Source organism: Diuraphis noxia, unplaced genomic scaffold (assembly GCF_037042655.1).
Source record: "Diuraphis noxia isolate RWA-SAM2 unplaced genomic scaffold, SU_Dnox_SAM2 contig0003, whole genome shotgun sequence".
Classification (NCBI taxonomy): Eukaryota; Metazoa; Arthropoda; class Insecta; order Hemiptera; family Aphididae; genus Diuraphis; species Diuraphis noxia.
In genome coordinates this window covers 75,817,638-75,843,829 of record NW_028301713.1, presented here as the reverse complement: position 1 = coordinate 75,843,829, position 26,192 = coordinate 75,817,638, and the positions used below count along the sequence as shown (strand labels likewise).

Here is a 26,192-nt window from a genome sequence, read left to right as displayed (position 1 = left end):
ATTAATTATTATACTATGTGTGGTGCTTTATTTCTGTTCTATAATTTTATAGCAATCGTCAAAATTTAATTTTCAATATTAAATTTACTTTTTATTTTTTATACAAGAGATAAAAATATTAAAAATTCACAAAACTTAAAAATTGTCTCAAAACGTAAAGATCCAAGTAAAATTTTCTTTTTTTTATGAAAAAAAAATCGATTGGTCTTATTTATGGTGAAAAATTAGACGAAGAATTTAAGGAATAGGTACCATATTTTAGTGTGACTTAGAACGTGTTCGGAGAGATATATTATGTTTTACAGTATTTGAGCAGTTTTTCATTTTGAGGGACACTCGTTGCACTTGTTTTTGTTAAATCTATCAAATATATATTCTTTTTAAATACTTTTATTTTGGTTATAGTTAAATTGCAAATAACGTAGTTTTCATTTGATTATAAGCTTAACCAACCATTATGACGGTCATTTAAATATCACACCTCGTAGTTTTCATAAAAGGTTAAGTTGTTAAAATTAAAATATAAATTATACCTATATAAATTATAATATAACAATAAATATCCATTTTATATTTGTTTGTTTCTTACTTTACAAATGATAAAGTTTCTAATTTAGTATAGAATGGATTTATCATGATTGTGCAAAATATGTGTGCATATTTTTTACATTATTATTATTATTGTTATAATATATATTTTTTTTTCATATAAAAACGTGTATTCTCTATTTTGTAAAATTAAAAAGTGGAAAAATATTAAAAAATCCATTCTATTCATAAGTATTATACACAACCGAAACGCGTAAGCAAAAATTAATTATATTGTTGATTGTATTCGTCATGAATGATATAAAAAGTTTAATGGAAATAATGGAATGCTTATATTGTACAAAATCTAGTGATTAAAACTATATTTTCTTGGAAGAATACATATTGCATATATATGATGTATGTATTATGTATACATATTTCTGTATAATATTATACAGTTATACCTTTGAATAAAAAAGTGACCAAAACAGCTACCTATTTAATGAAGATTATTTTTTTAAATTAAAGATAAATATTGATTTATTTATTATTACGACTCTGTGAACGCCTAATTGCATACCTACATTGTTATTACATATGCATACGTAAACGTAAACCTGCATTTTATATATAGTAACAAGCTGTATGTAAGTACTTAAACGAAAAGATTGTTGAAATATGCATTATATTATCCTAAATTTAGGATCTGATAAGGTGGGTGAACAGATCAACTATATAATAAGCATGTAAAATAATATCGAATGTCAGGTGCCCGGATGAGTAATCGTTAACAATTAAAACAACGAAAATCTTGAATAAAACGAGTAGGTATAATATTATACTATAAAAAGTAATAGTCTTTCAAAAGAAAATACATCGTACTTGAAAAACATTAACGTTAATGTTGTACAAAAGGGTAATATATGTCTGTAAATGGATTCTTCGAATATTTTCACCATCAGAACGTTCAAGAATATCAAGTTTTAGTGTTTTAATATTTAAAATTTTTTATTTTTTATTTTTATCATACACGAGACATACCATCTCACATTTAAGGAAAAAAAATACAACAACATCGTTTGTTTGACATAAATAAATAAAAAAAAGATACGGTCACGTGCACTGATAATTATAATACATGTAAAATGCATATATTGTAAATAATACATCGAGACCCCATAAAAAGTGTAAATATATAAAATGTCGAACGTATTATAATCACATTAGCTTTTATTATGATACACACGAATCACATGATAGTTCAGACAAAAACGATTTTATAAAGACATAAAAAAAAATAATAAAAATTAACAAACGATCATATTATATCTACCTAATAAAATAGTAACTGTAGGTAGTACGTACGTTGAGAGGAACAATAAGCGTATATACCTACTATATATAAAAATAAATACAATCATTGGTAATATGTTTAGACATCGGGTAGACTGTGATGGGGATAGGGTATCATCATTTTCTCTACCACATTTTACAATATTATTCTTTGAAAACTATTTTATGCAATATATAATATATTGCATAAAATAATATATTATATTATATTATTTTTTAAACCTCAAACGTGTACGCCTTAAAAGTAGTTTTCTACACGCATTTGTCCAACTATAGGGAGGTAATCACAGCATTTTATTAAGTTATATTATTTCGCATTATGTTTTCATATCCTATCTCGACGAGATGAAATTTTATCTTAATACGGTTAAAAATATTTATACGCCATTTAAAATGAAATGTCTGTGACAGAGAATAATATTGTATTATCATATTATTGTATTATATATATTTTATTATTGTAAAGAGTGCTACTTCAGCAGCTGCCGTGTGGTATCTGCAGTACTACCTACCAGCTACTTTGAAACATTAATTTCCCCAAATCGATGGTGTACAGTCACCACGTGTCAGGAGCACAATGGTAAATAGAATTAATGGCAATGTATGATAATAATATGATCGGCTGGTCGGTAGTCTAAAACGTGATCTTTCGTTATAACAATATTATATACATTGTCAACCCGATAAATCGATCGGATTCGTTTGGGACATCAAACACACGGTAGTCTTGGGGCTTCCGAGAGAGGATAATGATAATAATAATAATAATAATGATTTCTCTAAACGAATTCGTGGCTACGGGTTTCGGAATGCACGCATAACGCACTGTAAACGGTCCGTGACGGACGGCCACCTACCAACATCGGCAGCAGCGATGAGACACCGTCGCAAGAACTTCTCTTCCTCCTACACACGTGTATTATATACTATGATATTATTATAGTATATAATAAACACGGACCTCGGTGGTTATTGATGATGATGTTGAATAAAAAGAAAAAAAAAAATTGTCCAGTCGTTCTCTTATACGTTGAACGCATTTTTCGGGTCGTACGGGTTGTCAACGCAGGTCGTTAAGACCGTGTCCGCGCGGCTCGTTCACGGTGCAAATCAATTTTTATGGTCAAGCCAAAATACGTCATTTATTCTTGAACAAACAATGCCCCGCCGCCGCCGTCCTTCCGGAAGAAAGAATAAAACGCGTAAAGATGGAAAAAAAATGTGTGTATAATACGCGCACTACCTACATATTATAATATTATAAAGCGCGTCGTATGCTCGAAGAAAAATCACACACAAGCTCTTTGTTGTGCGCAGCCGAACGTATTTTTCAAGTCCGTAATGACCGGGTGACACAAAGGAGGAGGCGGCGGTGGGTCCACCCGGACTATATATGTATATGTAACCTTTCGGTCGTAGGCGCAGTGGCGCGCGTTAATGAACGTTGCAGAAAACTAACTCTCTATATATCATATGTATGTCGGACGGATTTTAGGCAAAAATCGATCAGTATACCTAACGATAATGGAACCCTGCTGCAACGTGAAATACCATCGACTCGCAGGCACAGCAAGTGTACAGTATCAGCCTTTGTCGACTAATGTTCTGCTGGAGGGTTTTTTTTCGCGTGAAAAACAACCATTTGTTATATAATATTATATTATGAAATAAATGATTTATCAAAATTCAACAGAAATGACCTAACACACACACACACACTATACGCCCCGAACGCGGTGCCTGACCATAGACGATCGGTTGTTAATAGTCGTGATAAGTAACGAATTCCATTCAGACCTAAACCGCATATGGACTTTTGAGAGAGAGAGAGAAAAAAATGTACTTCCTGTATGTATGAAGCGTCCGCGTATTGTATTTCCACGGACAAAAAAATAACAAAAATATTCGGTTACCACTGACTATCACATACCTAAACGGTCGTATTGAAAAAACTATATTTTTTTTTTTTTTGCCATCAATGGTATTATATTTTTGTACATAGGTACCCACTTAATAATATATCGAACAGATTGAAATGTTTGAAATCGACAGACTGGAAGTCGTTATCTGTAAATAAACATCATAAAATCACGCAAACGACTGTGTGTATATATTATGATAATTCAGTAAAATACTATATACAACACACGAAAGACGATATTAAAATATTTATAATATCGGCATTTAATATGGTATGACAATAAAATCTCCAATTTACATACACAGATCCTTATAATAATCGTATATCGAAATGTATATAATATAAAATACGGGTCGATATAAAAGTCAGATCGTTTTATAGCAACAAATTCTACCCTATATTTTAAGAATATGTAAATAACTATATTATGTCGTTATTATAAGCGTTTGTAAAAGTCACAAAAAATAATGAATATTTCGTGTTTAAAACACTATAGATATACATGTGCTACGCCTACCACACAAACGCGTAGGTAAATATTTATCGAATGGATGTTCAAACAATTTCTATACGTATATATTGCGCGATGTACTGGGAGACTTATATTGTAATGAAATTCATGCTTCGTCAACATTAATACTTAAATAACACGAACGTCTGATTTTCAAATTATTATTATATCCTATGTATAAAGGTTGATGAGCGTATATTTTAATAATGTTCGTATTTTCTACGAAAACCTATTACGTTGAACACGTAATGCCACCGACGAAACGCTTCCGGTAGCGCTTATTACTGCTGCAGCGGCATGACGTAACGTGGCATCATATAATATATTGTGAGGGTGCAAGCTGAAAAGCAACCGCTCTTAAAATTTTAAGGATTTTTCGGCGCATAACAGGAGGGTAAGTGCGAAGAGTATTACTCTCGCTACAATGTTACACTGCAAACAATTTATATTTATATGAGTTCACCGCACCACTGCAGGTAGCAGGTATAATACATATTATATGTATAATATACTAATATATCTTTGAGACGAACTGCTTTAATCCGTCAACGGGGTAAAAACTGAAAAGTAAAAACTAATAACTGAGCACTAATGCTGTTGCGCACGGGGTGCACTTACCCCGTAATATACTGCAAGAATAATTGTGATATGAACGTACCTGAAAGCAAAAAAAAAAAACACACACATTATGATATTAATAACGTACAAAATTTTGAAAATAATAAAATTCGACGTCCACCATCGTATACTATATACAATATAATAAATTATATTTTCTAGACACATATACTACAGACGAGCGCATATATAGATCGCGATTTAAGCGATCATCATCATGTGGCTGTGCGGGTACGTTGACGGGGTGTGCTGGGTACCGTACACGTGTTCCCTAAGTGTTCTCCTCCGTATAACATATATTTACAAAATATTTTACGTACATATAATATCATATTATCTTCTATATATTCGCTCTCTGCTGGTGCGGCGGAAAACACGTTGCATATCGTTAATAGCCTCCCCCGCCGCCCACCAAAAACCGTGTTAATGGCGCGTCCTGTATATTATGCTTGTGCGAGTATATGTGTGTACATAATATGCATATGGGATATTTTTAAACAACGAAATATTATTCTTCGGCAGACAGCCCACCGGTGCTGCTGCAGTGTGTACGCATACTCGTGGTGATTTATGATTTCGGACGGATGTGCTCCGCTCGTATATATATATATATATATATATATATATATATATATATATATATATATACGTATAATAAGTATAATATAATCACCTCGAAAGACGTGTGTCTGCTGCCTACCTACCTTTGATATATATATTATTATATTATGTACGGCGACGATAGTGTATATACTATACAATATTTTGTAAAAACGACGGAAGACGCCAAACTCGCGCACTCAACACATTATGTGTTTATGCACACATGCCTAACACTGGTTAGGTATACCGTTTAGCTAGGTATACGGAAATATGCCGTGGTACTATACCTAGTTATTATTGTCGAAGTATATAATATATGCATCGATGTTGCAGCAGTGCGATATCTGCACCGTTATGCGAGTAATGCATATAAATTACGCTTTGGGACCTCAAATGATTATTAATATAAATAAAACAGAATACGGCTCCTCGGATTTTGTTCGTTTGTCCCTGCAATTATTGCAGGTTGAGGAATCTCAAATAAGAGCAGCGATCGCGTATTATTATTGTCAAACTAACAACTTGAAAGACCCTATATTGCGCATAGAATACGTATAGATCACTTTCCAAACATCATCTTATAGTTAATCGCGTAAAGTAAATTTGTTATACCAACGGAAAAAACCATCTGTTGTATTATGTACTTGTTGTAAAACGAAATCTTAAATAACAATTTTCGCAACGAACGGTCGTTATCATTAAGTGCGTTCAACTGCGTAATACGCGTGAATATAACAATAACGATGTGGTCAACTAAAATATTATCAATACAAATGATGGTAATGACCAATGATGTTTGATATGTATATACTTTGTATGTTTAAGCACATACATTTCACAAATGTGTATGATACAAGATATCTGTATGTACAATGCAGCCAGTGGTTGAATTGATGGGGTAGGTATGAGGGATGAGCCTCTTTAAAAAAAAAAAAATAATATTTATGCATTTATTATTCTACCCTTCTTATTATAATCTAATCAAAAGAAAATTTAAATAATTAGGTATAGTGAATTTTTTATTTTTTAAATAAGTACCATATAATTTATAAACCTATACAGTTAACTTTCGATTATACCAGCCTAGAATAGATAACCACGGATAAGCGGATTCCCACGTTGGAAGGCAAAAACCTTAAAAAAAATGTATAATATTTCCATTTCAGGTTTCAAAAGCTCTTGGGTAAGACTGACATCGTCGTAAGCAACACATCATTCTGGAATAATTTATTCTAACCGATCTCCGTACAACATTGTTTCTTATATTATGTTTTACATACATACATAATTATTATTCGTATAGCTTCGCAGAAGACCTGCACGGTAAATCGAGTTTTCTGAACTCGAATGCAATATTATTACCAAGTATGACGAACACTTTCTAATTTACAGATTTAGGATCCGGATGGAATTTCTAAACTAACGATATGATATGTATCTTCGTATACGTGTGAATGATTTATGAAAGGTTTAGTCTTTAAAATATTGGTAATAATATTGTAGTTGGGTTATTACAATACGAATAGGTATATAGATGTCGATGTCGCCGATGTCAGTTTACAGCTATACATTTTCAATACGGTTAACATCGCATAATCTCAATTTATCGTATAGTATATGTATTGTTATTATCTATACTAACATACGACCATAACTCTTAAGTATATAATATAAATTATTATTATAACGCGATTACTATAATAATAACACAATTAAGCTTCTCCCTTTTCTATACAGCTTGTAAATTATAAACTATGCAAAATGGAATTTTTGTTAATTAGTACCAAAAGAGTAAAAAACAAAATAAGCAATTTATCATTATTTACACAGAAGCGGTATTATACTGTTAAAACAAAGAAAAAGGGTACAAAATTAAAATTATTTACCGTGCGCAGCTAGTAATTTTTTATAAATAATAAAACTTTTAATTTTATTAAAAATAAAAATTACAAAAACAAAATGGTGAGATTACATTATTTTCACATATTATACTGCAAGAACCCGGGATTTAAATAATGACTAAAAACGTACATATTGCATTCGTTTTGATAACAATATATAATATTATACAAATAGAATTAGGTTACATCTATAATAGGACGACACGGCGCACAGTATTATAAAGATTTTAATTTAATTACGGTGTCCTCGTGTCCTGCAGTACAAAATATAATATATGGCCATATGCATAATAGGTAGGTACAAATAATACTATATACACAGTTCCTGCATATTATATTATTATTATTATTATTATTATTATTATATAATATAATGCATGAAGAATATTATTAAAATTGCGCGCAGACACATTTGTGAAGTCAAAGCACGCGTCACAACTAGACCATAAAGTTATAGGTTGTGAATTATTAGACCACAAAACGTCAAGAACGGTGCAATGAATAGTCATAATTTATGGCGCGCAATGTAATTTTTTTTTCCTTAAATAAATTACCCAGTCAATGTAATGACATTCCAAAATACCATTTTATTTTTTACGCAGTGATACGGCGCGCGAGGACTTAAACTAACAATAATTAACCGCCTACGTGCGCTTTTATTGTATATACCTACACCTATATAATATATATAGAGGTACGCGTTTATATACTCGCCACAAGTACCAGCGTTAAACCTACTTTTCAATACTTAAATATACGAGCACAAACCAATATTTCATCCGATATACCGATAGGTACCTACGCGTGTATATATATACACATATATATATAGGAACTACAGTACCACAAGATTAATGTATATTAAAAAAAATAATCGATTACGCTCGTCGACACAACATCCGATACGTAGTTATTTTGTTAATAAAATAACGTGCCGGTACTTATATTATATTATATATTTATTGAACTATACATAATATATATAGCTATAGGTATGTACACAGTGTGTATCCTATATGTCATATATTATATATGTATATAGTTGATAGTTCAATATTCGTCGCGGTCGTCGAATTTAAATTCTGTACATAATCTGCTGCGGAGTAATGGCTACTCAGAGTGAGTGAGATTGAGCTGACATCTTCTAAAAACTTTTTAAAAAAATCTAAGAAATGTGTACCTATTAACTACAGTTCAGTGGATCAAAATAGTCACATTAAGCTGACTGTACTTGATATATATATATATATATATATATATATATATATCTGGATTAACTGATTAAGGTATAAGAAATTACGATCAATATTAATTTGGCGCACCTGCTTGGTCTGTTTATATAATATATCTACCTACAGTAATTTTCCAAAAGTTAAGGAAAACAGTGACACAAGCCGGACCTCTGTCCAAAGTTCCACAGTATTTTGAACTTGCTATTCATATATTATTAGCTACTATACAAGCGATACCCCTCATTATACAAACCCTACCTGCAGGGTTGAAAACCTTTTTTATAATTCACCAACAATAAAGTAATAATTTTAAAAACGATTTTCTAGCGCACCACCATCTGGTGGACTTGTACACTGCACAATACGGTGTAGTTTGGTGACACATTAAGTGGCATCGCGCGGATAATCGCTATACCTATCCGTTTCGTTCAACATGTCACTAAACCATCGACGACGATCGCCGACACTGTATTGTCCACGGTTTTCAACAGTTTTATATCGGTAGGAGCATATTATGCATTGTAAACGTAGACTACGTATAGTAGTGTGTATTATCATCATGGTTGTTATTATTATTATTTTTTTTTTTCGTATCATTCTAACCATGTATGCTTTGACGCGATTATCCGGGCTGACGACGACGCGACGATCGTTTAAGCTCATTATACCGTTTACGGGTCGGCGAAAAGGGCGATGCGACGGGTGCCGTTAAAAATAGACAAACGACGCCGCCATGTTCTTATGTATGTACTGCACACGGTACCTACACAATATATACTATTATATTAATATGGTATTTAATTAAGTGCATTGACAAATGGTCGATGTCGCCCGATCGTGTCGGTCGTGACCCGCGATGCTGAGCGCGGCTTATCGCGGACATCCTGCAGCGGGTTCGTTTTAAAATGGGGGAAAATTGGATTTCCCGCCCCGAAGTACACCGTATCGTGTGGCTCGCGGACGTCAGTTCAATTGAAAACGATAATAATATTTCAACTCGTTTCATACTGTTATTTTTTTTTACCTTTTCGGCTAAGGTAACTATTAAAAATATTAAAAATAATAATATACAGAACAATACTACACGGGAAGAAAACCACACGCGCCTTCTCCACATCTACACATCATAATATATTATATTATTTGCAGCAGTGTTTGGTTTTCGTCACTTATTAGCTATAAAATAGTTCACACACGCAAAGTATATTTTTTCTTCAATCTTTTATTAAAAACCTTTTTTTTATTTATTATCTTTGTCACCTACGGGCTGCGATACACTCATAAAAATATGACGTACCTATATACTACAGGTACACACAGGTTTTAATCGTATTTTCTTTGTTAGATTATATACAATTGTATATTTAATCAATGATAATATATATTACTTATGAATAATGCGTAATCCAATAAACGATATACACATAGACGTATTATTACGTGTGATGAGTTATCAGCCGTGTAAAACAGATACGGACCAAAATGTAACTAATAATAATAATAATAAATAATAATAATATGTATGTACGTAATAATGTAATATATTAAGTATAAATAATAGGTATACGCACGCTGCAACGGAAAATAAGAAATAGTTACGATTGGTGGGACAAAACTAATAGTCGATGATGTGTAGTAATAATTAGAAAACAATGAACCCATCATAGGTACCTATCTTCTAACTCACACATGGGTAGCCAAATATACGTGTATATAAATAGTTATACGTCTGCATGAATTAAATAAGTAATAATATTACGCATTTTAATTATATCAAAAATATAATAATCTTTGATAATGATAATTTAAGATTATGTCAAGGCTCAAGATGCTGGACACAAGACAATCGAAATATCGAATAATATACAATAGTACCGAATGGCTAATACAAATTAACAGATTTTATAGATACCGAATTTCTGTGCATATATAAAAAAATGATTATGATTATAATTAATATATAAATATGATGATGCATAATAGTAAAAAAATATAAATACACCACTATTTTATAAACTGTACGTATTGTGATGTATATAATATGACATAGTATTTAAATTTAATTTCATTGAGGGGTATTGTCAAATCCTACAGCTACAGGTACCTTATACACTTCCTACAGTACAACAGCCGAGTATACCGAGTACCTAATACAAGACATAAAAAAAGTTAACGAGATTATCGAAGAAATGACCTCCTCCCCCCTTACAATCCACAACTCATAAATGCAGGACACGCCGCCCCCAAGAAGAAAACCCCTGATGGGTATATAATATAACGATGTATACACATACATATTAACCTCCATGACGTTTTGAACTGCATCAATTATAGTGCTCACAACTACATATATGTACTTAACCTATTATCGCGAGCCCAAATGCAGACGATAACCTACTCTTCACTGCAGTTAATTACCCCCCTCACCCCCCGACAACCATACACATGCACGAGCGGCTGCGTGAGGAACGTTTGGATAGGTTGCTTTTTATATTTGGTAGTTATATATATTATTACCTATGATGTGTGTGTGTACTCGACAATGTTTATTTTCTTATTTTTTTTTTTTGTTTTTGTTTTTGTTTTTACCTATATAAGGTTGTCGACATCGTTAACTCCTCCCATACGCATTGTAATTACAGGAACCCACGTGTGGGTTTAATGACAACCAAACATTATAATATCGTTATCAGATCGCTGTCGTTCAACGACGTTTCGATGCCTCCGAGGAAGCGAGCCTATACGCGGTATACATAATATATATAATAACAACATGTATATGTAGTATATATTATAATATATAATATGATCAAAACGGATCAAATAGGAAAATAACGTCTATTTAATTACGAGTACACGCTTGTCTCCGGGCAAGTGCCTATTATAATATTATATATACATAATATATTAATATATTATTTGGGTAGGCACGAGGAAATCGCAGCAATGGTCTTCCTTTGCGCATATATATATATATATATATATATTAGGATATTGTACATAGATATGAGCTACAAACAAGTTTTCTTTCTAAAACTAATCTATATACTAGTTAAGAATTATCATTATTACTATTATTAGTCTTTGTTTTTTTTTTACCCAAAAATTTCTTGGTGTTTTTTATTGGTGTTTTCCTATATAGTGGTGTTTAATGAATTTATTTTCGTCCGTTCGTGGGCACTCACAAAATACGTCAATCGTCACCGAACGCTGCTGTCACTGTATATATAGTATATTATATACAGTACTGCTGCGCAGTCGAACGAACAGTGTTTTAGTTTTTTCACCGTCTCGAATTATTTTTTTAACTAATGATAACAGCTGAATTCTATCAACCCCTTTGCACGTGCGAGCGTGTGTGCTCGCATCTCGGAACTCATAATTTTTTGTCGAACCCCAAATAGAAATTCGTTCAGCTTTCCGCGAGTGTAGTGGCAAAGAAATAATCGCAAATGAATACATTGGCATTTACTTATTATTTTTTACGTCCATCCATCCAGAAAAAAAAAATGACTTATGGGCCGTAAAAAATACCACACTAATTTCGTGTCCAATGCGATATGATGAACATTTCTCGGCGGCGCGGTCTCTCACGATTAGTTATAAATCAACGAGCGGTTTGGTATTAAAAATGCATTTTTTAACAGTGTATAAATTATATTATAGTCGTCGTAGTCTTCTTCACCTGGTGCATTCAGGTGGTTGGGGTGCGTTTTAGCACGGGTCGAGGAAGATGAAAAGGACCAGGAAAAAAACTGGGCCCTACCTATGCATACAGTATAATATATATGCGGCGGCGGGTAGTTAGGAATAATGAATACCGCCTGTCCTATTGTTGCGCGAGCTGCTCGCATATATATATATATTCATATAGAAATACACAAGTAGTCATATATGTATAATGTACATGAACCCTCCCGACGACTAAATGCCAAACGAACACACATAATTCGATCTCCCGGTGGAAACGGACCGTCTCCTTTTTGAGTTGAGTATATGCTGCTGCAACGGTCTGGCTGCAACGCATCACAAAAGTAATGATAATATATAGACGTCAAATTAGATAAAAGGACATTGGTCAGGGCTGCGGGGAGGCCGCTCGGGACGCGAGACGGAGAGTAAATATTTTTGAGAAAACTCGCGCATCGACAGGTGAAATGGATATTGCGCGCACCGTTGTAACAATATATATTATCGTACCCATATATTATTATATACACATATCACGTTCCCATAAATAGGGAAATATAAGTGGCATGCACGGACAAGCGAAACCGAATTCGCAAATGGAGGGCGAATGGAGCACGTGGTGATCCAGTACGTCATATGTAGCGCATAGGTAGGTACAACAGTGCAGGACCTCAAGGGACCGTGTGCATGTTATTTTACTCGGCCAAATGTTTTAAAATCGCAAGTCACAGGACAACGGTATACATATATAGAGCCACGAGCAAAGAGCTCCAATAAACATATTATGACATGAGGTACCTGCTGCAATATACATATATATATACATATTAAATATTACATATTTACAAATAAATATCAAATCTTAATTACAATAACACTGTATTATATAATTATTTAAAATGCGGGCGTAAACGCTCGGACGACCATTGCTGAAGTGTACCGACGAGTGTATAAAACTATACGAGAACAAAATTAGTTTTTGTACCTCTATACATATATAGAAGTACACATCATGTAGCACACAACTCATTATCCTTATCGTTTTTCCATACACCATATAATTTCTCTAACGAAAATATTCCATTCTGTTACTCACTCGAAAAATAGTATAATAATAACATTATTCTAATAATGAGATATACCTAACATAAGAATAATATAATATAATATTTTAAATTTTAATCGATTTTAACACACGCTGCGCGTTATACGCCAAGCCGAACCTTATAACAATATGTATGGGTATATATCATTTTTATGAAGCACAGCTTCGCGTCGGCCGTATACGCAGGTACGATATTATATATATATTATGTATATATATATTATATGAGACACATAAAATAGAAAACCGAAACAAAATTAAAAATCGAAGTCATCCGCCGACATGATTGTAAACATTATAATATTATGATACTACCACGGTGTGTACGCGGAAAGCAATAACCGAGTTATTATATTATTATTATTATTATTGCAGTGAAGTCGTTTATAACAGTCGGTTCGGTAATAATTCAAAGTGTGCCTCGTCAATAATAACGTGTTCGACTACTCGTCATGTTCATTACGCGCCGTCGTTGACAGTGTAGTGAAAAAAAGACTGAAAAAAGCGAGAAAAAACTCGGCACTCGACTACTCGAGTACACCATCATGCACGCACGCACAAGTCACCAGCCGAAGTCGGTAGCGGTTGCAGTCTCGTATGCGATGCAACAGAGGTGAATCAAAAAACGTCCATCTCAACGCGTATGCTGACTATTTCTAGCGAGATTTTTCGCACTTATGGTCAATTTTTTTCTCTCCACTCGCGTAAATTTGAAATTGTTATTTTAATAACTTTTTTTGAACAGGGAGATAAACGTTGTAAATTGTGCAATAACCGTCTTAACGATTACAGTAAACTACACAAATACCGCGATGTCTAACGAAATTCGGCGAAAGATTTGAGTAATTGGAAAACATTTTTAATCATTTTATTTGGATTTTATAATATAATGATAAAATATATCGATTAGGAAATTTTACTCTGCGAGCGTTTTAAATATTCTAGGTTTCTAAACGTATGCAACGGAATAAACTGTATAGTTCCATAGTTTGGTAAAAGTATACTAACCACCTATTTTTTTAATCATTGGCTGGTATCAAATTTCAACCTATGTTAAATACACATATTTTTATATTTTTGTATACTGCAGCCAGTATGGCCGTTCTAGTTACTCTGAATAGAACCGTTATAAAAATATCTCAAACAATCGTTTAGCCATGTACCAACGGACGGAGGATCCAACGGCGGGACACAAGTTATTCTAATAAGTCTAAACACAAACACAAACGTGGATGTAAATGAGATCATCATTTATGCATACCTATATAATAATATAATATGATACAAATAATCAATAATATAGCCATCATAACACGATAACGTCATAACATATCTATAACTATTGCACCGAATTCACACCGCAGCGGGTCCATGAACATGTTGTTATTATTATTATTAATATAGTTTGCCGACGCTATATTATAATAAATGCGTACGCTATACAAAGTGTGTTATAATAGTGTGCCACCGCGCACGAAATACCAAACAATGCTGTTATTAAAATATATCGTAAGCGACGAACGAGCGAAGACGATGATTTTTTTTTTTCAGGATATTTTGTAATATTTTATAACAACGCGAGCTGCGGCGGCGGCCGGAACGACGACGGTCCGAGATCCGACCAGGTGAGGAGACCGGGTGAGCGGAGGGGACGGCCCTATGTTAAGTAGGTGTTAAAAGTGTACCGGGTGAATAGACGGACGGACGGACGGACGGACGGACAGACTGCGTGTGTATAATACGTATATGAAACGACGCACGTACGCGCGGCGGCGACGGACTGGGAAAAAAAAAAAACAAGACGACCCTGGCGGCGGCAGCAGCAAAAGCGAACGGAGAGCATAACACATACACATAATAATATTCCATGTGCGGTTGGAGGGAGAACGGCGGCGGCGGCGGCGGCGGCGGTACACCAAACGGCAACCAGTCCTCGTTCCGCCCGCAGCGCATCGCATTCAGTCTCCGAGTGCCTGCCGACCGTCGTAGTGGTGTTTACGCGCCCGCGCGCGTATCTCAGAGTGTTTATTAGTTCGCGTCGCGTTAATTCCGGTCCGACGATAATCGTTTGAATAATAATATTTTTATACGAATAGTATTATTTTTTATATTGCGCGTGTGTATCGTGCGCGGATGTCGCCTGTGCGTGCGTGTGTTTTCCTCGAGTGCGCGCCCGACGGATACCGAGTACAAAATATTAAATTATTATAATACCATATCGGCGGTGGATTTTCGTTGCAATTTTTTGATATCATCGTAATATCTTTTTCTCCCGCCTCGCCACCATGCCCGTTCGTTGATGTCTCTTTTCCGCGATCGCACGTCGCAAATGGTGTCCAGGCGGTGACGGCGATCGAACGCGTATCTCTTGCGTTCCGGTCCCACTTCACGTCCGCGTGAAAGACAATCACCCCCTCCCCCCCGACCAACGCGCCCCCTATCGCCGCCCTCATGGCTCTGACGTCGGCCGCGTTACTTGTCAGCTCGGTGCTGCTGGTCATGTCGGCGTCGCTGAGTAAGACGCTCCGGCACAAGCCGCCCAACGAGTGCGAGTGGCTGGCCGTGACGGCGTACGGCGACGAGACGATCGCGTCGCAGACGGTGTCCGACGAACAGGAGGTGGCCCTGCACTGCCGCGTGCGGACCATGAACTCCGAGCTGGAAAAGACCAATTTCAGTATAATTCAGCCGCAGTATACGGTCAAACTGAAGATCGAGTGCAACTCGCAGCTGTACCTGCTCAGCTCGCTGGGCACGGGCACGTTCCAGACGCTCATCGATCTCAGGGAGCTGACGATCGACTCGTGCAAGCTCAACGGCCTGGGCCGGGAATCGTTCCGCGGGCTCCGGCAGTTGCGCAACCTGACGGTGGTCACGCACAACAACGACTGGACGTCGGTCAACATGGAAGTGCAGCCCGACACGTTCGTGGAAGAGCTCAACATGCTCGAGCGGCTCGACTTGAGCCACAACAATATCGCCAAGCTGCCGGAGGGCGTTTTCTGCTCGCTGCAGAATCTCGTCTACCTGAACCTCACGCGGAACCGTCTCCGGCACCTCGAGCTGTTCCACTTCGGGTCGTCCGGGCAGCGCAAGTGCGGCGCCAGCCTCCAGGTGCTCGACTTGTCGTACAACAACTTCGACTCGATCAACTCGCAAGTGTTCTCGCACCTGTCCAACTTGCAAGACTTGCACTTGCAGGGCAACGTTATATCGGTGATCGGCGACCACGGTTTCGACGGCCTGTCCGCGCTGTCCGTGCTAAACATCGCCTCCAACCGGCTGGTCAACCTGGCGCCCGAGCTGTTCGCCGACACGCGCGACTTGCGCGAGATGTACTTGCAGAACAACACCATCAACGTGCTGGCGCCCGGGCTGTTCAACGAACTGTCCCGGTTGCTGGTGCTGGACCTTTCCGAAAACCAGCTGACCGAGGAATGGGTGAACGCGGCAACGTTTACCGGTCTCGTGCGGCTCGTGTTCTTGAGCATGTCCAACAACAACATAACGAAATTGGACTCGACGATATTTCGAGATTTGTACCGGCTCCGATCGTTGCGGCTGGATAACAACGGTGTTCAGTACTTGCCGGAGAACGTGTTCTCGTCGCTCATAGACATGAGAACGTTGGTGCTCTCCAGCAACAAATTGACCAGAATCGATCAGTTCACGTTCGACGGTCTGCCATCGTTAAACCAACTGTCGCTCGACAACAATCAAATACAGTACATCGATCCGGAAGCGCTGAGGAACTCTACCGATTTGGAATACTTACACCTCAACGGGAATAAACTATACGATATACCGGCGGTCCTGAACAATATTCCCAATTTGAAAACGTTGGACTTGGGCTACAACCAGATCACCGACATATACAACACGTCGTTTCCGGCCATGGGTCAGCTCATCGGGCTGAAACTGTTGAAAAATCAGATATCCAACGTGTCCAAGGGCGTTTTCGATAGATTACCAGAACTGCATCTCATCAACCTCGCCAATAATAAAATACAAAAAATCGAAGCCGGCACTTTTGACAACAACACTAGGCTGGTAGCGGTCAGGGTGGACGGCAATTATTTACGCGACGTCGGCGGACTGTTTTCCAAACTGTCGAATCTCGTGTGGTTAAACATATCGGAAAACTTTTTAGAATGGTTCGACTACGCTCTGATACCGACGGGCTTACAGTGGTTAGACATACACGGCAATCAAATCACCGAACTCGGAAACCGTTACGAGTTGGAAACACAACTGACGGGATTCGACGCCAGTAACAATAAACTGACCGAAGTGACCGGCAGTTCGATCCCGGATAAGGTGCAAAATCTGTATCTGTCCAACAATCAAATTTCCAAAATACAATCGTACGCGTTTTTCAAGAAACCAAATCTCACGCAAGTGGACCTGACCGGAAACCGTTTGAGAACACTGAACCCGCAATCGCTGAGGATATCGACGGTTCCGGTGGGTCGGGCTATGCCACAGTTTCTGGTCGGTAACAATCCGTTTGTGTGCGACTGTTCGATGCAATGGCTGCAAGCGTATAGTGTCGAACCCGACCGGAACAAACCAAAACTGGTCGACCTGGAGACGGCCACGTGCGAAGTTATATACAATCGGGGCGAGTCCCGAGTGTTGCTGAAAGAAGCGTCCGAAGAACAGTTTTTGTGCCAATACGACATGGAGTGCGCGAAACGTAGCACTTGCGATTGTTGCGATTTCGACGCGTGCGACTGCAAAATGATATGCCCGACGAACTGTACGTGTTTCCATAGCGTTAGTTCCACGTCGAACGTGGTCGACTGTTCGAGTGCTGGTTACGTAAACAGAGTGCCGGAAAAAATACCCATGAACACCACGGTTTTATATTTGGACGGCAATACAATCAAGACATTGAGCACGCACACGTTCCTGGGCAGAAAAATCTTGAAAGTTCTCTACTTGAATTCGTCGAACGTGGAGCGCGTGCAAAACCGGACGTTCCACGGGCTCAAGGAACTGGAAGTGCTGCACTTGGACGACAACCGTGTGTCCACGCTGTACGGCGACGAGTTTTACGGGCTGGACAAGCTCAAGGAGCTCTATCTGAACCACAACCGCATAGCGTACATAAACAGCACGACGTTTCGTTTCCTGCAACAGCTGACCGTACTCCGGTTGGACCACAACCGGATAGCTCAGTTCCCGGTGTGGAGACTGTCGCCGACGCTTACACGTCTGACGCTCGCCGAGAACCAATGGAGTTGCGCGTGCGATTTTGTTCAACAAATGAAAGAGTTCCTACAGTACGCTGCCGACGCGGTGGTGGACGCCGAACAGGTCCGTTGCCTCGACCATTCGGGCGGGTACAACATGAACAGCGAAAACGGCACAGTTTGCGGGCCCACGACCACCCCTTCGTCCGTCGAAAAACCGTTCAACGCGTCGTCGAACACGATCGAAGGGGCGCTGAACGGCGGTAACCTGACCGCGCCTACCAAGACCATAATCCAAAGGCCGGACATCCAGGATTACATACCGATGCTGATCGTTTCGTTTTCCGCCGTGTTTTTCATCATTGTCGCCGCCATGATGGTGTACGTATTCCGACACGAAATGAAAGTTTGGTGTCACTCCAGATTCGGCGTGCGGATATTCTGCAAAAACACCGAGTTTGAAATGGACGAGCGCGACAAGCTGTTCGACGCGTTCGTCAGCTACAGTTCCAAAGACGAGGCTTTCGTCGTCGAGGAATTGGCCCCGACACTGGAAAATGGCGATCCGTCGTACAAGTTGTGTCTGCACTACAGAGAGTTTCCGGCCGGCGGTTACATATCCGACACGATCGTGCAGGCGGTGGAATCGTCCAAACGCACGATAATGGTGCTATCGGAGAACTTTATCAAGTCGGAGTGGTGCCGGTTCGAATTCAAATCCGCACATCATCAAGTGCTCCGCGATAAGAGGAAGAGACTGATCGTTATACTACTGGGAGAGGTGCCCAACAAGGACCTGGATCCGGACATCCGGCTCTACCTCAAGACTAATTCATATCTGCAGTGGGGCGACAAACATTTCTGGGAGAAGCTGAAATTCGCGCTTCCGGACGTCCCCAACAACCAAAGGCCGAAAACAATCAACCACAAGCATCACCACCACCATCATCACCATCACAGAGGTGTACACAACAACTACTCAAGACCGCTTGCCATTCATATATAGTACACGGTATGAAAATTCAAAACTTATCTTGCCTAATAATTAAATTTGTGATATTAGATAGTGACTATTTTGTAAAAAAAAAAACAAAAATGTATTTGTACAGTGTATATAAGGCTTAAATGCCTACCACTCCTGCATAATTATTAAATATTGTATTTATATACTATTATGTATGTTTCTTTTATAACTTTTTTTTAAACTTTTCTTTTGTGTAAAATAAAATGTAAAGATCATGAATAAAATGTCCTCCCAGTCATTACTATTAGGTTATAATATTATTATTACTTAAATTCAAATGTGTTTTAGCCCTTTAATAAAAATGTATTAAATAAATTTAGCTCTTTGAACGCGAATCTAAGGTGTATTGTTTTATTTTTTTTTTTTATATCAATAAGTACTTAACGTTTAGTACAAACTTAATTTTTGAGGTGAAAAAATAAGCAGATTAAATTTTTAAAAACAGAGAGTTGCCATATACACACAAACTAGTTATTTGCTGACAAAGAGTTAAATGACGATTTTTTGAGATATATCGCGGGGTTAGTTACCTAGTCTAAGAAATATCTTGTACGTTTGGTAGTATTATGTTTATAACTATTAACCCGATTTATTGTAAAATCAACGTTTTTTTATCAAAACGTTTAACTAAAAACAATGCCATTTTTTACTATTGTTTTTTTTATATATATTATTATTATTTTTATTTATTTTCTTACAATGAAGACTATAAACTTCTAGGTACTAGAACATTGTTGTGATATATTTTTGTTAATTTAATTGATTGACTGGTACTCGAAAAAATATCGAGAACCCAGCGAATAATAAAAAAAAAAAAACATAAAATTTAATTCGACTTTGTTTTTATTTATTATTTTATAATTGCGCCCATACGTAGTATTTAAGTATAGCTGCCTATAGTAAAATAATCGTGAAAAGTGCAAGAAAACCGAGAAGAAAACGGAAACTATTAAATCCAATAAAATTTAATCAATCACGACCGCGTATCTGAAAAAAATACGGTATTCGAATAGGTTTATTTACAATAACATCCGTAATAATAACATTGATATTATAATATTATAATGGTTTCTATTTTCGCAATCGTCCTTCGCGGGATCAAGATAACATATTATTATATGGGTTTCGAAGAAAATGTCGAGTTTGCCTTTGTACGTATCGTTACGCCGTATATACCAATCACGTTAATTAGCTGTCGAATTATTACGTGTGCCATAAAATAATAAACGGTGTGTAGGTAAGTATAAGCATAGGCACTATTATGTAACGGCATGACCGTATTCGTCGATATTGGGTAAACAATTACCGCGAGACGAACTTATGAATGATAAAAGGCACAAAATAATATATTATGTTTAGACCATTGGCGGCGGCAATGTACGCGGTTCTCGGCCGCCCATCATCGTCATCGTACTTTAATATTATACTATTATGCCATTATCGTCGTCGTCGTCGTCGTCGTCGTCCATCTCCGAGACGGCCCCGCGAAGTATTTCGTCGTAGCTCACGCACAATAACAAACGACCGACCCGTAATACACACGACGTCGTGTGCAACGTGCTGGTCTCTAGTTGTGGGTGACGTGTGCGGGTGGGGGGAAAGGTGCATTATATCTGATCGCGTCGAAATGTCACAGACGACGACGAACAACCATTGATCACCGACGACGACGACGACGACTGCGGCGGGGAGAGGAGATCGGCGGACCGGGCGGAGGATAATCCTCCTTGGTCACGGAGTAATTATTACTTCGGAGAATGAAAATGAAAAAACGTAGGTATATAAATATATAGCTAGTGCGGTTATTTTATATACATTTCGTTTTGTAATGTATGCGGTAAACGGTAAAAGTCGAAAAAAAACCTAACCAAATTCGCCTACGGCGTCAAACTGGCGAAACGACATTCTTCTCGGACGGTTTAAGGTATATAGCACGGCGACGACGGCGACTACGGCAGTACAGTAATACATAAAGCGCAAAATTTTTAAACAGTTTTTTTTTGTCTTCAGTTCGTTCGAAACACGTTCGTTTTACATGCACTGCGACAACGACCAGCCGCCGGCGCTTTGTCGACTTGTAGTCGCGCGTCCGACCGACGACGCATCATCGCGCTCGATGACAGTCCGACCGATAACTCACCGACAACGGTTGCGATTTTAATAATATGATAAATTATATTTTCTTCTGTGCACTGTCGTCGCCGTCGTCGTCGGCAGCGTTTTTTGTTTTTGGCGCCGTAAAAGGCTATCGTCGTCACGACGCACTTTCTTCACCAGAGGCGCTCCTCCGCACAACCGGCGACCAACCGGTAAAGCACGATTCCGTACGTTTTACCTTTTTGGGAACACGATTCCGTACGATTTTGATCAAACAATGGATTCTCAAAATGACCCCAAAAACAACACGATTCCGTACGATTTTATGTGCAATGTTGCCATTTATTATATTTATTTTCAATTTGTCATTTAAAAAAGTTGATGAAAGTTTGTCAAATAAAAAAATATGTAAAAATATATAAAGTATAAGTTGTATAAAAAAATATGTAAAATAATAATTATAATTTGATACCTTGATACTTGTTACAAATATTTGACAAATATTTGATTATATTTTTGTGAGTTAAATATTCTTTATATTCGTCAATTGTGTGGTATAAACGTTGTTTGTCGGCTAAGGCCATTTGATTAAAACGTCCTTTAGATACTGATTTTATTTTTGTGCAAGTCTCTTCTTGTGTTTCCTTTAGAACTGATATAACCAAATGAATAGAAGGGTGTGGACTATGAAACTGTGCATTATATGTCCTATGGAAACTTTCCGATCCATTTGTTGTACTAAAAAAAAAAATATGAAAACAAAACGTTATAGATATTAATTTTTTATATCAATAGTTTTACACCTTATATATAGTTATAACAGTATTACCGAGGATTTTCTGACGGCTCTTGAGCCCAAATTGCTGGTGGAAATAAACAATCATTTTCTACGTAAGTATGCAATATGTAATCAGAAAATAAGCATCCTATATCTATATTTGGACATATAGATACAAGTTCAACGAATGCATTTTCGATGTCATGTGGTGGTACGAATGGCAACCCGAAAAATAGTTTTAACCATTTTCCTAACTCATCGTCGTTTGTATATGATGTTCGGAGTTGCTGCTCAGAATTTATCTGTAAAGTTAATACAATACGTTAAATTTTATCATTTTATTGTGTGTATATTTATAATATGTCTTAAGCGTAATTACTTTTCGCCACCAACACTGCCCTAAATGAAATCGACATGCTTGAATTTCCACATTTGGGAATACCTCTTTACATGCTTCATGAGCGCTTATCTCAAAGTCTAAATGTAACTTGCGAATAATAAGTCTTTTGAAAATTAGTTTTTCACTTAATTCCTGAAGAAATGTCCACATATCAATGTAAGTTTGTTTGGATTTTTCAGGCAAGAAAAAATAAGCCACGGGTATATAAAATCCATTTTGTAAACAATTAATTGTATAAAGCTGAATGTAATACTTTGGTGCATAATTAAAAGTACCATCGGCAAAAAAATCTGATGAATCAACCATACATCTCAGATTTTGCTTTGTAGTAATACAAACGAATAATTTGTTTTCGGGTACAAAAACAAATTGGTCACCTTTAAATTTAAGTACATCATAATTCTCCATACTTTTAAGTTGTTCAATTGATTCTATAACAGATTTTGGAAATGCCGGATAAATTTGTCGTCGTTTGTCGTACATAGCTTTTCTGATTGACCGTATATCTTTATGTTCAATTTCTGAATTAACAGTTTTTACAAGTTCTGTTCGAATTATTTTTATAGGTCGGACAGAAATAGAACCACTTGCCTTTCGTTTACAGTTTTCTCTCAAAACTTGTCTTTCAAGACTTTGGACTGAGTTTTCAGAGTGTTTATGATCATTTGCTGTTTCATGGAGTAAATTTCCGTTCGTCACAATGCTAGCGTAGCAAAATTTTTGTATGCATAACCATTTTTTATAACCATCCTTTCGTGTTCGAATAAGCCGATATTTATAGCGATTAAGTAATGCAAGTGGTTTTCCTTTTTCCGAAAAAATAAACTTCACTTCGTTATTGATTTCCATATTGACTACTTAAAAATATGATTTGTATAACACACCGCACTTTACAACTTAACACATTTACAAAGTTACCGACTGGCGACAAGCGACTGGCGACTTGGTAAAATGTATAACGTTCAACGGGGATAGTTAAGATAAGATAGGTATCGTATATTATGATACAACAAACTTATCTGATAGATATATATAACGATTGTATCGCTGTGGTACGTTAACCTTAACATGTTACTAAACAGATGACCGGATTTTACCGTCCGGTTTTTATATATAGAGTTCGATTATGGTAAACTGAAAATGCCGTTTTTCGCCGGCATCGGTCAGTTCGCCAAGTACGCCTGGCGTTGGCTCCGGCATACTGCGTTTGGAGGAACACGGCGACCGGTAGGCAAAATCCGATCGTCTGTACTCTGTTTGGGCCCTCACTATAGTTACAATGTTACAAATACGCACAACGTACGTAAAAGTGTAAAACACTATAAAAGTCAAATATATACGTAATTTTATGGAAACCTGGCAACATTGCACTAAAATCTTGGGTACAAAACGTACGGAATCGTGTGCCTTTAAAAGGGCACGATTCCGTACGCTGATAAGGACCGTACGGAATCGTGTTCTACCCCGACCAACAACACTTTTTTATATTTTTATAATATATATATAACCTTTTGTATTGTGATTTATTTCCAATGCGAGTGAAAAAAAAAACCGATATACATATTAGCTGGCTAGGTACATGTACATACATATACATATATATATATATAGGGCAGCATGTATAAAAATAATAAAGGAGGTACCAGCCACGTGTACCGCGGTATAAACCCGAGCCGGTAAGTATAATATACATTTTGTAAACGCGTATATATATATAAAATATCGGTTGTAGGTTTTTATTATTTTTTACGACGATCCTCGTCGTGTTTTTCCGTCTCCGTCTCTCACGCCCGGGCAGAGTATCTGCCGTCACTCTCTCTCTCTCTCTGTCCCTCTCGCTCGCGCGCCCAACAGCCCGCCCCGTCGGAGAGCTCTGGCGAGTCAGTATTATAACGACGTGGACGGATGATTGTTATGCTTGTATGATCAAACTGATTAGCGGAACAGTAATAACACGTTGGGCAACGATCCCCAGTGCTGTTTAGACCGGGCAATTTATTGCTCCGGAACACGCCGCCGCCGTCCCGAGTATGATTAGTGGTCGGCGGCACTGCAGAGCCGTATACGTCATGTACACGCGCATTATTATTATTATTATATCTACTCGCAAGTCCATTCTCTCTCACCGACCGCCGCACACTCTCCCTCTCGCTCACTCGCCAGCCGGTCGTCTATATATATGACCATATATATGTGTATATACGTTTAGGTGCGCGAGATGGCCCAGTTCGGCGCAAGTACTACCAGACCCATAATACCTAAATAATATTATTTATAGCACGACGTAGCAGCGAGGGCAGTCGCCGGGAAATCACGCCAGAAGAATGTACGGAGTTCCCGAAAAATGCGCTCAAAACTAAATCTATAAATAGGTGCGGTTTGATGTGGCATATATATATACGCCTAGGTACCTGTGCGATTTTTAGAACGGCACAACCGTATAATAAAGGTATATATATGAACATACTATACGCGAGCTGTGGGTGTAGGTGTCGTGTTGGGTTGATTTATTTATTTTTTATTTTGCCAACGCCGCCGCCGCCACCGTTAATGACGGCATTTTCTTCGATGCGTATATACTAATATTACATAGTGTTAAAATCGCAGCGTACGACGACGACGACGACGATGATGATGATGATGATGATGATGATAATATATAATATAATATAGAATGTGATGATGGCTGCCCCGGGAAAATGAGTGCCCCACAGAGTTGGGTTAATGATCGTCGCCGGACACATATGGTGCGTTTCATCCATCATGTCGAACCCGACGCACTACCAGAAACCGAGCGGTTTAGTACATCTCGTTATTATCATTATTATTATTGTTGTTGTTGCTGAAGTATAGTGTCTCCTCCTTTCATTATTTTTAGTGTCACGGCGAAAACCCGTCGTCTGCGGCAGGAAACAAGTCGCGCCCATATAAGTCCGACCGAAAAGTAATGAACGAATAAATGTGAGTACATATTATTATGGGTAGGTACAACAGAAGATATCACGGAAAAGCTGCCGGTTCTTACCTCCGTTTCTAGAAACGATATTAACACTCGTAACGTACGTTCGAAAATCTCGGTCACTTGTTGGCAGACGTGTCTGATATGATATATTATGTATTTTGATATCAGTCGGACACTCGTGCGTTCGTTTTTGTTTTCGAATTTTGTCCGTCGTTAATATAATATCACAATATGATTTGAGACTATATAGTGGTTCACGACGAAATTAAAC

At 37.4% G+C, this 26,192-nt stretch overlaps 3 protein-coding genes across 3 annotated transcripts in view; 1 reads left to right on the top strand and 2 right to left on the bottom strand.

Moving 5' to 3' along the window:
- The window catches only part of Su(var)3-3 (lysine-specific histone demethylase Su(var)3-3), a 411,884-nt gene that overhangs the window by 162,127 nt on the left and 223,565 nt on the right, over positions 1 to 26,192 (bottom strand). The window lies entirely within an intron of this gene.
- Positions 15,415 to 20,514, top strand: Tollo (Toll-like receptor Tollo). The gene has a single exon (XM_015524924.2). It carries the CDS (start codon positions 15,917 to 15,919, stop codon positions 19,664 to 19,666), a length of 3,750 nt encoding a protein of 1,249 aa, XP_015380410.2. The 5' UTR covers positions 15,415 to 15,916; the 3' UTR covers positions 19,667 to 20,514.
- LOC149057767 (uncharacterized) lies at positions 21,883 to 24,402 on the bottom strand. Its single transcript, XM_089223054.1, has 3 exons — positions 22,939 to 24,402; positions 22,611 to 22,861; positions 21,883 to 22,519 (listed from the first exon to the last, which is right to left on the bottom strand). The coding sequence occupies exons 1-3, from the start codon at positions 23,806 to 23,808 to the stop codon at positions 22,240 to 22,242; spliced, it is 1,401 nt and encodes a 466-aa protein (XP_089079180.1). The 5' UTR covers positions 23,809 to 24,402; the 3' UTR covers positions 21,883 to 22,239.